The following is a 15,368-nucleotide window of genomic DNA, read 5'->3' as shown; positions in this document are numbered from 1 at the left end:
GGATGCTCCAAGCAGGTCCCAGTTTTCTCTCTCAATTTCCTGAAACCCTGTCCAGCAAGAAAGGCTTCCAGGGAAGTGTTGAAGGTGGAGAAAATAGGATCTGGACTTTAAAACAGCCTTACCTCTGCGTCAAGGCAATCTTCAGCTTATCATTCTCAGACTTCAGGTGCGTGTTGGCGGGACCGGTGTGAGAGGCCTTTTCATCGTCCGTCCCATTGACACTGGATGCCTGAGTAGAAGATGGGGTTTCACGCCCAGATTCCTGGCCAAAGTGAATTATCTTCACACGTTATTGCTTGCCCGCATATCGGCAGCAAGTTAGGCATAATAAGAAACTGTTTACGAGTGTGGATGAACCAACTCATCCAACCAGAATGCAGCAAAGACTAACAAGTTTAAAAACAAAAAGAAAACAAACAAACAAAAAAAGAAAACAAAACCTAACAAAGACTATCAAGACCACAGAAAAAGGCACTGAAGAGACCATATGGAGTTCACAAAGTCTGTGTGCTTTACTGACAAGGGAACACCTGGGCCAGTGCTCAGAGCCTTTTTACTTAAGCCTTATGGAGAAACCTACCAAACTTGGAGACCTGGTCTCCCGAAATACCACAGGGCAGAAGCCACAAGGTAGGAGGGACTGTTAGAAACACGGAATGAAAAAGCACATATTAGAAATGGAGACAACTTAAATATCTTGGGGCTATGGAGAGTTAGATCAACACATTTATTAAAGAAACAAGAACCAGGTCCTGAAGTTTTCCAGCTCCCTTACTAAGTGTTGTTATGAATATGCTCAAGTGTTTTCCGTAAGTCATACCACGTAGAGGTGGAATATCATTTGGTGCTAGCTAAGACCTTAGAAAGATGTTATTTAGCCTCAAATAAGCACATGGGCAAAGGAAGGAACTAGACGAGAATGGTGTATAAATCCAAGTTTCAATTTCTGAATTTCAAAAAAAAAATGCCATAAACAAAATGAATATGAAACAAAAACCCTATATATGCAGCAGCACATAGGAAAAACAAAATGTTGGCTGGGCGCAGTGGCTCACGCCTGTAATCCCAGCACTTTGGGACGCTGAGGCAGGCAGATCTCCTGAGGCCAGGAGTTTGACACCAGCCTGGCCAACATAGTGAAACTCCATCTCTACTAAAAATATAAAAATTGGCCAGGCATGGTGGTGTGTGCCTGTAATCACAGCTACTTGTGAGGCTGAGGCAGGACTCAGGAGGCAGAGGTTGCAGTGAGCCGAGATTGTGCCACTGCACTCCAGCCTGGGCAACAAGAGGGAAACTGTCTCAAAATAAAAAAAAGAAAAAAAAAGTTAATATCTTTCCTATATTGACAAGCTCTTAGAGTCCTCAACTTTTAGAGCTACATGCTGAAATATTTATGGATGAAATTAAACATCTGGGATTTGCTTTAAAATATGGGGGGGGGAACGAGTGGGTGCATAAACAATTGGTCATCATTTCCTAATTGTTAAAGCTGAACTATGGGTATAGGAAGGTCCATTATACAATTATGCCTAGCTTTGCATATGTTCAAAATTTTTTTGTGTTTAAAAAATAAAGCTCTTGAAAATCAATACCACAAAAGATGAACACCTTAAAAAAGGGGTAGGTAATTGATCTTTACAAAAGAAGAAAAGCATACAATCGATAAACATAAAAAATATTTAATCTCACTAGTAAAGGAATACAAAATTAAGGCCAGGCATGGTGGCTCACACCTGTAATCTCAGCACTTTGGGAGGCCAAGGTAGGCAGATCACTTGAGGTCAATAGTTCAAGACCAGCCTGGCCAATATGGTGAAACCGTGTCTCTACTAAAATTACAAAAATTAGCCAGGCGTGGTGGCAGGCGCCTGTAATCCCAGCTATTGGGGAAGCTGAGGCGGGAGGATCCCTTGAACCTGGGTGGCGGCGGTTGCAGTGAGCCGAGATCACACCACTGCATTCCAGCCTAGGCGACACAGCAAGACTCTGTCTCAAAAAAGAAAGAAAGAAAGAAAATAGAAGAGAGAGAAAGAGAAAGAGAGAAAGAGAGAGAAAGGGAGAAAGAGAGGGAAAGGGAGAAAGAGGGAGGAAGGAAGGAAGGGAGGAAGGAAGGACTTTTCATCTGTCAAATTAACAAAGCTTTACTAATGAGGGTGTGGGAAGAAAAAGCCTTATTCACTGCAGGTGGGAGTTAAAATGGTATTTTCTGCAGGCTAAGTTTGTGGTATGCATCAAAAGCTTTAAAAACATCCATACCTTTAACCCAATATCTCCATTTCAAGAAGCTATGCAGAAACCACCAAATGCACAAAGATATGCAAGAACGTTCATCACAGTGTTATTTATATTAGTGAAAAATTAGAAATGCAGATGTCCCGAATTATAGAAGGTTAACCGAATAAGCTGTGATACAAATACTAGAATGCTGTCCAGTCATTAAAACAGTTTTGAAAAGGAATAATCATGACATAAAGTTGAAAGGGATAATATAAAATATATGCTGGAAATCTATGTTAGAAAGATACACACCAAAACACTAACAAAATATCTTCAAGTGGTGAGAAGGTAGACGATTTTTATTTCCTTCTTTATAGTATAGTATATTTTTCCTTTATACAATAAACATGTATTACATTTATAGTCACAAAACAGCCCCACATTAAGTGTTTTTGTAATTAGGCTGTTTAAATATCCAACTATTCGGAAAACTTAAAAGTGTTCATATTCTAAGAGTTTCAGGAAACCAAGTAATTGTGTGATTACTAATTTTAAAAAGCATACAAGGGCCAGGTGCAGTGGCTCACGCCTGTAATCCTAGCACTATGGGAGGCTGAGGCAGGCAGATCACCTGAGGTCAGGAGTTTGAGATCAGCCTGGCCAACATGGTGAAACTCCGTCTCTATTAAATACAAAAAAATTATCCGGGCATGGTGGCGCATGCCTGTAATCCCAGCTACTCGAGAGGCTGAGGCAGGAGAATCACTTGAACCTGGGAGGCAGAGGTTGCAGTAAGCAGAGGTTGCAGCAAGCAGAGGTTGCAGCAAGCTGAGATCGTGCCACTGCACTCCAGCCTGGGCAACAGAGTGAGTCTCTGTCTTAAAAATAAACAAACAAAAAAACAAAAAAATAGTCTTTCCTTTTTTCTTTAAATAGAGATGGGGTTTCGCCATGTTGCCCAGGCTAGTCTCATGAGCTCAGGTCCACTGGCCTCAGCTTCCCAAAGCGCTGAGATTACAGGTGTGAGCTACTGTACCCAGCGTTAAAAAAAATACATACAATAACCTCTATACCTGGGGAAATATCAGGAAGGGTAAATACAGCTAAAGCTTAGAAACAAAAAGTCATTCCTAAATAATGCATATACATTAAATAACATCTTATTGGCCGGGCGCGGTGGCTCAAGCCTGTAATCCCAGCACTTTGGGAGGCCGAGGCGGGTGGATCACGAGGTCAGGAGATCGAGACTATCCTGGCTAACACGGTGAAACCCCGTCTCTACTAAAAATACAAAAAACTAGCCGGGCGTGGTGGCGGGCGCCTGTAGTCTCAGCTACTTGGGAGGCTGAGGCGGGAGAATGGCGTGAACCCGGGAGGCGGAGCTTTCAGTGAGCCGAGATCACGCCACTGCACTCCAGCCTGGGCGACAGAGCGAGACTCCGTCTCAAAAAAAAAACAAAAAAAACAAAAAAAACAAAAAAAACCACATCTTATTACGTATACATGTATTTTTAAGATTTAAAATACTTAGCTTATGCCTGTAGTCCCAGCTACCTGGGAGGTCAAGGCAGGAGGGCTACTCGAGCCCAGGGGCTCGAGGCCAGACTGGGAAGCATAGCAAGACCCCGTCTCAAATAAATAAAACAAACTTTTGAGAGGGAGCAAATATTAAAACAAAATATAGAGAAATTCAGATATTAAACTCAAAGATATCACTGTACTATGTGGTATTCTGAAAAAGATAGTATATTAGAAACTTTCTAGATCACGGACCATTTCAGATGCTGAATTTCATAGATCCTCAGAGATTAATCAAGCAATTAGCATACAAAATTAATGATATCACTTAGATCTTAGATTATTTAGAAAGATTCAGGAAAGTTCCTGTCTACCTGAAATTGAATTCACATGCATTTCCATAGGTCCATGTGGGTATATTTTGTATGATGAGGCCAGAACAAGATATTGGAAAGATAACTCAAGGTAGACATAGGTTCTGCCTTTGTGAAACATCCTGAACCACCAAATCTCCTGTCCCAAGGGTCAGCCATAGCGCTAACAAACCCAGGGTCCCTCTCGGCATTCTCTTCCCTCCTCTGAGCACCGACATGTTGGGTGTACTCCCTCCTGGGGTTCAGCGATGCTGGAATTTCTCCCTTCCTGTCTTCTTTGCTGGCTCCCATTTCATAACTGGGCCTATTTCCTAGGGCTCCAGCATCTGCCCTCCTCTCTCCACTACTTCTTTGTGTACCTGAGGCTGCAGCTACTGCCCCTGTGAGGCTGATGGTCAAGTCTAGAGCATCGATCTTGACTGCTCAAGATGCCCAGGCCTCCTGATTCTCTTCCTGCACCCTGTCCTCATTTGCGACCCCCTCCCTGGGCTTTCCTGACCCAGCCATTCTCTCCTTCACAGTCCCCTCAACAATCTTTCTGCCCTCAGTCCCTCCGTGCCTGCCTTACCATCTGCAAGCAAGCTACCCTCTCTGGTGATATTCAAATCAACAGTCACAAAACACTTCCAGTGTCCACCAACTACCCAAGAATAATTAAACAAATAGCTAATAAATAATAAATTACCCACTTATGAAGAATTCTAGGTCTTCACAGTTTCTCCAAGCACACCCCCATGCCTCCCACAGCACGCCTCAGCTGCCACCAGGCAGACTCCCGGCTACCTTGCTAGTACATCACACTTACTCCTGCCCCTAAGTCTTCTCTCCTGAAGTCTCCCTTTCCCTGGCTTTCTACATATAACCCTGTCACTAGGTCAAGACTTCCCCCACCACCACATATACTAATCTAGACATCAGGAAAGCGGGTCTGGAGAACCTGGTGTGTTCATTTCAGGTTAAAATAGGTCCTTTTCAGTCAATCATCACACTTTCAACAGACTATTCAATTCCTGGTCAAGCCAGATCTCCTCTGTTAAGACAGAACTGTTGGAATACCATCTTACACCTGACCTCTGTTAAAACCGGAGATGAACACAAGGGCTATCTGACATCAAGTCTCTCTCTTGTGGGCACAAGGTACCCTACATAGAAACTCACCTCCCAGCACAGCCAGGAGACATGCTGTCTCGCCACTGGCATTTAAACACAATGACTACAGAATGTCTCTCCGGGGCCAGGATGTGCATTAACTCGAATCTCATCAACCATTTTCTGTCAGAAATACAGTACCACATCCTAAAAAATTCAAGAGTCTCATAAAAACATGTCACTGTGATCAGGCTAATCATTGAAAAAGCCTTCAAAATGACCTACTGTCAAAATTCCCTATTTCTGGCCAGAAGTGACAAGGAACAAAGAGTCCCCATCACCAACCCCACTGAGATTTACTTCATGGACAAATGTCTTACTTGGGAATGATCACTTGAGGTCTCGATTTTCTCCTGCGTCTTGTCTTTGGCTATCTTGGCAGCTTCTTTCACCTCCTGGAATTTCTCTGCAAACTGAACACGAAGAATAGTTATTAAGGCTTTTATTAACTTCATTCATGGCTGGTATTCAGAACCCACCTTTATTTATTTTGCATCCATTTTAGGCCCATACATTCTGTATAAATCCAGAAGAATTTTATTTGCTATTAAATGAATATAAGGATGTATGTTCCAGTAAACAGCCCTTGGCAAGGTCAGATCTGAACCAATATCTAAGCTACTGAACCTAGTTTGATGATGATGTATTAAAAACAAACTAATACAAAAATGGCAAATGAAATTTGGCTATACCACAAAAGAAATCCATGGAAAACTTCACAATCCATACTGAAAAGATCCAAAACCTTTTAATGTCATTTTTCTCTAGATGAATACTAAGTATTTACATATGAAATGTCTTGATGCTTACAGTTTAAAGTACTTCAACAACAATAAAAGAGATGAAGATATGTGATAAAATGTTAACAACTGTTAAATCTAGGTCATGTGTATATGGGTGTTCATTATACTATGCCCTCTACTTTTTATTAATATCTTAATAGTTCCATAATAAAACAATTCTTCAAGTCCTGGGACAATCATATCACTCACTAGCTTATTGTCACTGACAAGGTGGCCAATTTTAATTAGCAAATTCATTGTTCGAACAGAGAACAGCCCGTGATAGTGCTGGTATATATTACAACGTAAGAGCTAAATATGGTCGCAGACAAAACAAAACTAGCAAGTCGCAAGGCTACCAACAATTCTGCAGGTTTTATTGAGAACTCATTTATTTCTGAGCACAGGCTGTCCTCTGAGTATCTTCACAATGCCGACAACAGTGGTCTGCTTTAGGAAACTTTGCTAGATAACACATGTAGGTGAACCCAGCACCCTAGGGTAAGCAGAAAAGGTCAGTCTTTCTGTTCTGGCCTGTGTTGCAGGCCCTGTCAATAAAGCCACAGCTGGGGAGGCTTCCTATTTAACTATTGCATCGCTGGCAGAGGAAAATCACATTACCTATTGCTTAAAACGTGAGGTCCAGCAGGGATGAACAAAGCCTCCCTCACTTTTTCTTTTTGGGGACCTCTTAAGGAAAAACATCATTATCACGAACTCCTTTGTGGCAGGGTCCACATCTTTCCTCTTTGCACCCTCCTCCCATACCTGGTAGAAAGCAGGGATGTACAAATAAGTTTGTTCAGTGAATGAACAAGTTCTAGGCTTGCACAGCCCTGCCCACTTTAGGAAAAAAAAAAATCATGTAAAAGACTTGGTTCCTGTCTTCAAAGGAGCTCCAAGTCTATCTAACAAAAAGATTTTGTTTACATCCAAACAGGTGAGAATTAAAGAGAAAATTTCAGACAATAAGCTTAAAATATAATGAGGTAGGATAAGCCCTATGATATGGTTTGGCTGTGTCCCCAAGCTTTGGCAGGATTCCCATGCTGTGTGCAGTTTACACACTTGGTGACCTGCGTCCCAGCTGCTCCAGCTGTGACTAGGAGGGGCCAAGGGACAGCTGGGGCCAAGGGACAGCTTGGGCCATGGCTTCAAAGGTGCAAGCCCAAAGCCTTGACAGCTTCCACGTGGTGTTGGGCCTGTAGGTGCATGGAAGTCAAGAATTGAGGTTTGCTAACCTCTGCCTATTTCAGAGGATGTATGGAAACGTCTGGATGTCCAGGCAGAAGTTTGATGCAGGGGCGGGACTCTCATGGAGAACCTCTGCTAGGGCAGTGCAGAAGGGAAATGTGGGGTCAAAGCCACCCCCAGAGTCCCCACTGGGGCACTGCCTAGTGGGGCTGTGATAAGAGGGCCACTGTTCTCCAGACCCCAGAATGGTAGATCAACCAACAGTTTGCACCATGAGCCTGGATAAAGCCACAAACACTCAATGCCAGCCCATGAAAGCAGCCAGGAGAGAGGCTGTACCCTGCAAAGCCACAGGGGCAGAGCTGCCCAAGACCGTGGGAGCTCACCTCTTTCATCAGCGTGACCTGGATGTGAGACATGGAGTCAAAGGAGATCATTTTGGAACTTTAAGATTTGACTGCCCTGATGGATTTTGGACTTGCATGGGGCCTGTAGCCCCTTTGTTTTGGTCAATTTCTCCCATTTGGAACAGGTGTATTTACCCAATGCCTGTACCCCCATTGTACCTAGGAAGTAACTTGTTTTTGATTTTACTGGCTCATAGGCAGAAGGGACTTGCCTTGTCTCAGATGAGACAGGACTGTGGACTTTTGAGTTAATGCTGAAATGAGTTAAGACCTTGGGGGACTGTTGGGAAGGCATGACTGGTTTTGAAATGTGACGACATGAGATTTGGGAGGGAATTGAAAGATATGGTTTGGCTCTGTGTCTCCACCCAAATCTCATCTTGAATTGTAACTCCCACAATTCCCACATGTCATGGGAAGAACCTGGTGGGAGGTAACTGAATCATCGGGGCGGGTCTCTCCTGTGCTGTTCTTATTATAGGGAATAAGTCTCAGGAGATCTGATGGTTTTAAAAATGAGTTTCCCCACAAAAGCTCTCTTCTCTCAACTGCTGCCATGTGAGATGTGCCTTTCACCTTCCGCCATGATTGTGAGGCCTTCCTGGCCACGTGGAACTGTAAATCCAATAAGCCTCTTTCTTTTGTAAATTGCCCAGTCTTGAGTATATCTTTATCAGCAGTGTGAAAATGGACTAATATATCCTATCAGATACATTTTAAATAAATAATCATTTTTAAAGGTGTGGTATTAGTAGATGCATGATGGAACAGAACAAACGGGTGAGAAATGGGCCTCACCTTTTATATAAAAAATTAGCTTATGACTAAGGGGGAATCAGAGATTAATGAGGAAGATTACTCAACATATAATTGAGATAACTTTAGTAAACTGAGAGAAATGAATTTAAATCCCACAACCCTGTAGCATGATAAATTACTGATGAGTTAAAGGGGCAAGAAAAATAAAATAAAACTTTAAAAAATCAGGATGCTCCTGAAGAAAAAAAATCTGGATGCAAACAGAACTGAGCATGTATCAAGCTTCTGCTTGAGAGGTGGGTGGATAATTTTCTAAACTTGGAAGAAATTTCTTAAAAACCCACAAAAGTGACAGACTTCACTACATAACAATTTAAAGCTTTTGAATATAAAAGGAAAAAAAAAAAAAAAACTAAACCAGAAGGGAAACAACAGCCTTGGGAAAATATCTATAGCTAGGTTAGTACAACAGAAAAAGGGCTATTTTCTTTTTTTTTTTTTTTTTTTTTTTTTTCAGACGGAGTCTCGCTCTGTCGCCCAGGCTGGAGTGCAGTGGCCGGATCTCAGCTCACTGCAAGTTCCGCCTCCCGGGTTCACGCCATTCTCCGGCCTCAGCCTCCCAAGTAGCTGGGACTACAGGCGCCCGCCACCTCGCCCGGCTAGTTTTTTGTATTTCTTAGTAGAGACGGGGTTTCACCGTGTTAGCCAGGATGGTCTCGATCTCCTGACCTCGTGATCCGCCCGTCTCAGCCTCCCAAAGTGCTGGGATTACAGGCTTGAGCCACTGCGCCCGGCCATAAAGGGCTATTTTCTTTAGTATGGCAAGAGTTTGTACAAACTGAAAAGTATGAAAAGCCCAATAGATAAATGGCAAAATTCAGGAATAAAAAATGCAATAACTACTTATAAAAAAGACTATTCAGCCTTGTTGGAAATGCAAATCAAAATAATGAGGTACCATTGTTTGCCTGTGAAATGAGCAAACCCTGAAGACAATTAGATTCCCTGTGCTGGCAAGGTATTTCTGTTAGTGTTGTGTACTGGTGCAGCCCCACTGAGAAACTATTTGGAAATATGTCTCGTTAGTGAAAAAAACATTCATACCTACTGACCCAGTAATACTGCTTCTGGGAAACGATTCTGCAAAAATAATCGGGAATATGGGGGAAAAAAAGGCCCTCAATACCAAGATGTTAGTTCCAGCATTGTCTACAAATACGAACACTGGAAACAACCCAGTGGGTCCTAGGAGAATTACAGAGAGAAACTTCCTCTCAAAGCCTCCAACTAGCAGAAGTGCCAGTCATGAGAGCCGTCTAGTAATTGTCCTTTGGTGAAAAATCGCCTCCCTCCAAGTCTTGCATTTTCTAATATTTCCCCCTTATTCTTAAAAAAAACAAAACATATATGCTTGTAAATTTGGAAAATACAATTTAGAAAAAATATTTTTTTCATATGATTGTTGGCTGCATGTATGTCTTCTTTTGAAAAGTGTCTGTTCATGTCCTTTGCCCACTTTTTAATGTGTTTTTTTGTTGTTGTTGTTGTAAATTTAAGTTCCTTATAGATGCTGGATATTAGACCTTTGCCAGATGCATAGTTGCAAAAATGTTCTCCCATTCTGTAGGTTGTCTGTTTATTCTGCTGATAGTCTCTTCTGCTGTACAGAATCTCTTTAGGTTAATTAGATCCCATTTGTCACTTGTAAGTAAGAGCTAAATGATGAGAACACATGGACATATAGAGAGGAACAACACACACAGAGGCCTATTGGAGGGTGGAGGGTGGAAGGATGATCTGGAAAAATACATATTTTTTAACTTTTAAGTTACATAAGTTACATATATAACTTATTTATTTTACATATATATATATATATATATATATATATATTTTTTTTTTTTTTTTTTCCTTTTGAGACTGCATCTTGCTCTATCACCCAGGCTGGAGTGCAGTGGTGCAATCTCAGCTAACTGCAACCTCCACCTCCCGGGCTCAGGTGATTCTCCTGCCTCAGCCTCCTACTGAGTAGCTGAGATTACAGGCATGCGCCACCACACCCGGCTAATTTTGTATTTTTAGTAGAGACGGGGCTTCACCATGTTGGCCAGGCTAGTCTCAAACTCCTGACCTCAGGTGATTCGCCTGTCTTGGCCTCCCAAAGTGCTGGGATTACAGGCATGGGCCACTGTGCCCAGCTATATATATATTTAGACCTACGGTCCCATTGAGGTAGGAGGCAGGACTCCACTCTGGACCAGATTGTAGACTGGCTAATGCGCTCACCAGAGCCATGACAGTTTACCCATTCCCTGGCAATGACCTAGAAGTTGTTGATGACCACCCTTTGGCAATGACCACCCTTTTTTTGGAAATGTTTGAATAACCTGCCCCTTAATTTGCATGTAATTAAAAGTAGGTAAAAATGTGACCACAGAACTGCCCCACAGCTGCTACTCTCGACACACTGCCTACAGGGTAGCCCTGCTCTGCAGGAGCAGCCACAGAGCTGTAACACTGCCACCTCAATAAAGCTATTTTCTTCTACCACCAACTCACCCCTCAGTTCCCTCCTGGGCAAAGCCAAGAACCTTCCCAGGTGGAGCCCCAGTTTATGAGCTCCCCTGGCCTGCAACACCATCATCCAAGATAAGAACCACATAACCTTCTGATATATTTCTGTCTGTATATATGCATTCATTACCTACATTTCTTTTAAAACAGATTATATATCTCATTTTATGGCCTCTTTTGAAATAAACAATACGATAATAATACTTCCATGCAATTATATGATCTTCTACTACACCTTTTTTTTTTTGAGACTGAGTCTCACTCTGTTGCCCAGGCTGGAGTGCAGTGGCGTGATCTTGTTCACTGCAACTTCTGCCTCCCAGGTTCAAGTGATCCTGTTGCAGCCTCCTGAGTAACTGGGATTACAGGTGCCTGCCACCCACACCTGGCTAATTTTTGTATTTTTAGTGGAGACAGGGTTTCACAATGTTGGCCAGGCTGGTCTCGAACTCTTGACCTCAGGTGATCCACCTGCCTCGGTCTCCCAAAGTGCTAGGATTACAGGCATGAGCCACCACACCCAGCCTCTACTACATATCTTGATCGCTACATATTACCCTGAAGGATACACCGCAGTTTAACTAATTTCCTACTACTGGATATTAGGGCTTTTTTTTCTGTTATAAATGAGGTTGCAATCTTTGTAGTGAAATCTTTATACCCAGTTACAATTGTTTCCTTAGAATAGATTCTTGTCAATGAAATCCATGGATCAAAGGATATTGAAACCACAAAGGTTTCTAAAATATATTGCCAAATTCTCACATCTTCATTAAGGTCATTTTTTGGTACTTATTAAAATTGTGGTAATAATTTTAAACAAAATCATTATCATGATAGAAAATGAGACCATTACTGTTTGATTTCATTTGTGGCTTTTTTGGCCTTAGCCATTGAAGACCTGCGGCAAACACTACTGTTTGCTTATTTAAAATCTGTTTCTTTTCCCTTAGCTTAAAAGAATCTCAAGTTTTTCTGGAGCAGGAAATTTCCTAGGTGCTAGAGAATGAAAGCTAGTTTAAGCCAATCATGGAAACCCGTTTCCCTGGTTTTTGGTGGGGTAGGGGAATGGGCCAGGAACCCAGCATTGACAATGGGGCCCAAGAAATCTGCCAGGAGGGTTGCTGTGGTACCAGCCTCTTCCTCCTCCCTCTCGCCAAGAATGCAGGTGTGACGGGTAGAGCTTGAAAAGTCATCTTGGCCGGGCACGGTGGCTCAAGCCTGTAATCCCAGCACTTTGGGAGGCCGAGACGGGCGGATCACAAGGTCAGGAGATCGAGACCATCCTGGCTAACCCGGTGAAACCCTGTCTCTACTAAAAAATACAAAAAACTAGCCGGGCGAGGTGGCGGGCGCCTATAGTCCCAGCTACTCGGGAGGCTGAGGCAGGAGAATGGCGTGAACCCAGGAGGCGGAGCTTGCAGTGAGCTGAGATCCGGCCACTGCACTCCAATTTGGGCCACAGAGCGAGACTCAGTCTCAACAAAAAAAAAAAAAAAAGAAAAAAAGAAAAGTCATCTTATCACCATAAAGGAAAGGCCAATAAAAGAAAAAAGAAACAAATGAAATCCATGCAGATCCATCAGACCCAACATCATGGAGCCACTGTACCAGCAACCACCTGCCTCAGGACTTCTCCTTCACATGAGAAGAAATTACCCCATGTATTTAAGCACTGTGATTAGGTTACCTGTTACTTGCAACCAAAAGCATTCTACCTAAAACATGTCAAAATAATTATTAATATCCTCCATTTTAAAAATTAGCTGTTAAATCAGGACCCAGAAGGGGAGGAGATAAAACAATGTTCTTACAATGACACTGAGTGAATTAAAGTGACTATACGGGGACAAATTTGAATTACAGATGAAATCACTGAAATGGGACAAAAGTAAATGCCATGCATGTATCAGAGTTTGGCTAGATCAACCACAGTGCACTGGCAACGCCATCCTGGGTCACTCCCCGTTAAGGGCAGAATGTGTTTCCTTCTGTCTGTAACGAATAAGATGGAACCAAACTTAGAACAGTGACAACTCGAGGTCAAATGCCACAAAGAATCTAAACTTTAACCTCTGGCTCATTCTTATATTTGCTCCTCCTTCTGTCTCCTTTCATAAGCTCTTCCTTTTATCAGAACATGCAAGTCCCTTTTCAATTTCCTTCAGTAGGCTGGGGTTTTATGTCCTCTCCAGTGGATGGACAGACAAGTCCCAGTTTACTTCTGAGAAAACACAGCTTCTACTATTTTTGGACAGCCTATCTAAAGAGCAGAAAATTGCCCTGTAATAATACTTTTTGGACTGTGGTTGGGAAATAGTCCTTATAATGGAGCAGTTAAGACCAAGGCATCTAATTTTCTTTCTGGGGGGTAGAGAGGGAAGTATATATAAAGTGTTCTTAGATGAAAATGTCCACACTGGTGTTCCTTTCTCTAGCCTAGTTATAGTGCTTGATTACCATTCCCCTACAGGGCTGTGGGTGGTTGCTCTGGGAAGTCAGGAATACTCAGCCTGGCTGTCCCCTCAGCACACACCTTGGGAGCCCTCAAGGCCAAGCTCCTCTGTGCTAGCTAACCGTCACTTGTTGAGATGGCCAGACTCACTTCATGATAATTTATCAGTGTGTGGTTAATCATTTCCTTCAGAGAGCAGGGGAAGAAGTTGATTTGAAACGTTTGGACAAAGGGGTTATCTGAGGGCTTCCTTGACAAGTCTTTGTGATGATGGAGGTTGTGGGCACAGAGCAGAACTCCAGCACTGCACCAGAGGCTGAGTGGCTTGGGAGGACAGTGCATTCCTCCTTAATGATAGGACATTTTCTTCTGTCTGGGAAAAATTAGGGGTGGCCATCCTTGGAAGCCAGCACAGCTCAAGGTCTCTTCAGTTTGCAGGGGCACAGAGCATTTAACTTGGACAACGTGTTCTGGTTTTCATTTGGAGTTCTCTCTGCTGTCGATTCTTTTCATAGAAACCTTACCCCTTTCTACCTAGCTGCTTGGGTTCCTTTAAAGATTGAAGAAATTGTTCCAGGCAGCTGTAAGTGATTCTCTCAAACCACCCTTGGCTTCGGGGAAGAACTCCCAGCCCTGGGAGGGATCAGGAGCATATGACCAGGACGGGCCTCCCAGGGACCACGTCTCGGACAGAAGCCTCAAGCCTAGTTGTCTGGATATGAGGCAGGTGTGGGAAGGGGCCACTCGGCTGAGGCAGAGGGGGTTCCCAACACACCCTTCCTCACCAAGCACCACTTCAGGAGGGAAAGCACACACCCCCACTCCCCCCTCAGACAGAGGTTCCAGCTAATTATTCTTTCAACAAGTCACCATCACATTTGCTTCTGCTTTAAACAAATTCTCTCTGCTCCTCACGGCACCTGTTCCCGTTCCTCTTCCCCGTTTCAGAAAACAGCCTCACTACCCACCATCCCTCATCACCCCAGAATGTCTTCTTCCTCTTTCGTTCACCCAGTTTTGCCAATATTTGCGCCTCGGTCTTTTTAAAATTTCTCCAACTCTTAACCCTTCATCAGCTCTACCCCAGACTAAAACAATCTAATCTGACTTGCTGCCAGAAAAAATTCTACCTAAAATGTAAATCTGATCATTTTCCTTCTGGACTTAAAATCCTTCTCAGGCCATAGGACAAAGTCCAGAAGCTCTGGCATGACCAATAAAGCCTTCCAAGACTGGACCTTAGCAGCCTTACCCACCCTGAAAATCCTGGACACTCCAACAACAGTAAACTCTCCACAGCTTCCCTCACACACCTCAGTGCCACGACTTCCCTCCAGCTATCCTGTTGTCGGGCAGATGACAGAAAAGGGAAATCCTCCCTGTGGGCAAACCCTGGAACATCTCATGGTGCCACATGCACAGCAGAGGTGGCCTGGATTTGACATCTCGGCGGGAATGGTTAAGGGCCTAGCTGCATGAGGAGGAACCGGGAAGAAACAAGGTGACAAAGAGGTTTGAGAAACAGCAATATCAATGGGTCCAAATGGAACCAGAGCCTGAAAATACTCATATTCCACATGCATGCTCTTCAGAGGCCTTTACGGCAAAAGAGAATATTTCAAACTAGGCGGCAGGAAGGGCTGTTCTATGGATACCCAGTCATTCACTTTCTCTAGGCAGCCTGGTACTTGCTCAAAAGACTTAAGGACACACTGGCCATGGTGCCAGGGGAAAGGGCACCAAATGGCCTTGAAAACACATACTCCTGCTCTCTATGGCCACCCTGACCTCCTGGGCCTGCTGAGTGTCCTACTGCCAACACAGTGACCCACGCCAAGCATCACACCTCTAGGTACCAGGCAGCTCCCTGCTGAAGGCTGATTCCACTGGGCCCCTTCTTCCAGGGGAAGAGTGATTTATCACCAGAATAGACACT

The 15,368-nt window shown here is 43.4% G+C and overlaps 1 protein-coding gene across 31 annotated transcripts in view; it reads right to left on the bottom strand.

Annotated features, from left to right (window-relative positions):
- The window catches only part of HOMER2 (homer scaffold protein 2), a 144,715-nt gene that overhangs the window by 16,266 nt on the left and 113,081 nt on the right, over positions 1 to 15,368 (bottom strand). For 16 of the 31 annotated variants that reach the window (XM_073996574.1, XM_073996575.1, XM_073996573.1 and 13 more), the window contains 2 exons: positions 5,582 to 5,674; positions 123 to 229 (listed from right to left, as the gene is read on the bottom strand). In XM_073996574.1, coding sequence (XP_073852675.1) covers positions 123 to 229; positions 5,582 to 5,674 — 200 coding nt within the window. Of the gene's footprint in view, positions 1 to 122; positions 263 to 5,581; positions 5,675 to 15,368 lie in introns of all 31 variants that reach the window. The other 15 variants (XM_045395924.2, XM_045395923.2, XM_065548324.2 and 12 more) reach the window with 1 other exon arrangement.

This window comes from Macaca fascicularis, chromosome 7, assembly GCF_037993035.2.
Source record: "Macaca fascicularis isolate 582-1 chromosome 7, T2T-MFA8v1.1".
In the NCBI taxonomy this organism is placed as follows: Eukaryota; Metazoa; Chordata; class Mammalia; order Primates; family Cercopithecidae; genus Macaca; species Macaca fascicularis.
Note: the sequence above shows the minus strand (reverse complement) of the source record. Positions and strands in the feature narration are given on the sequence as shown.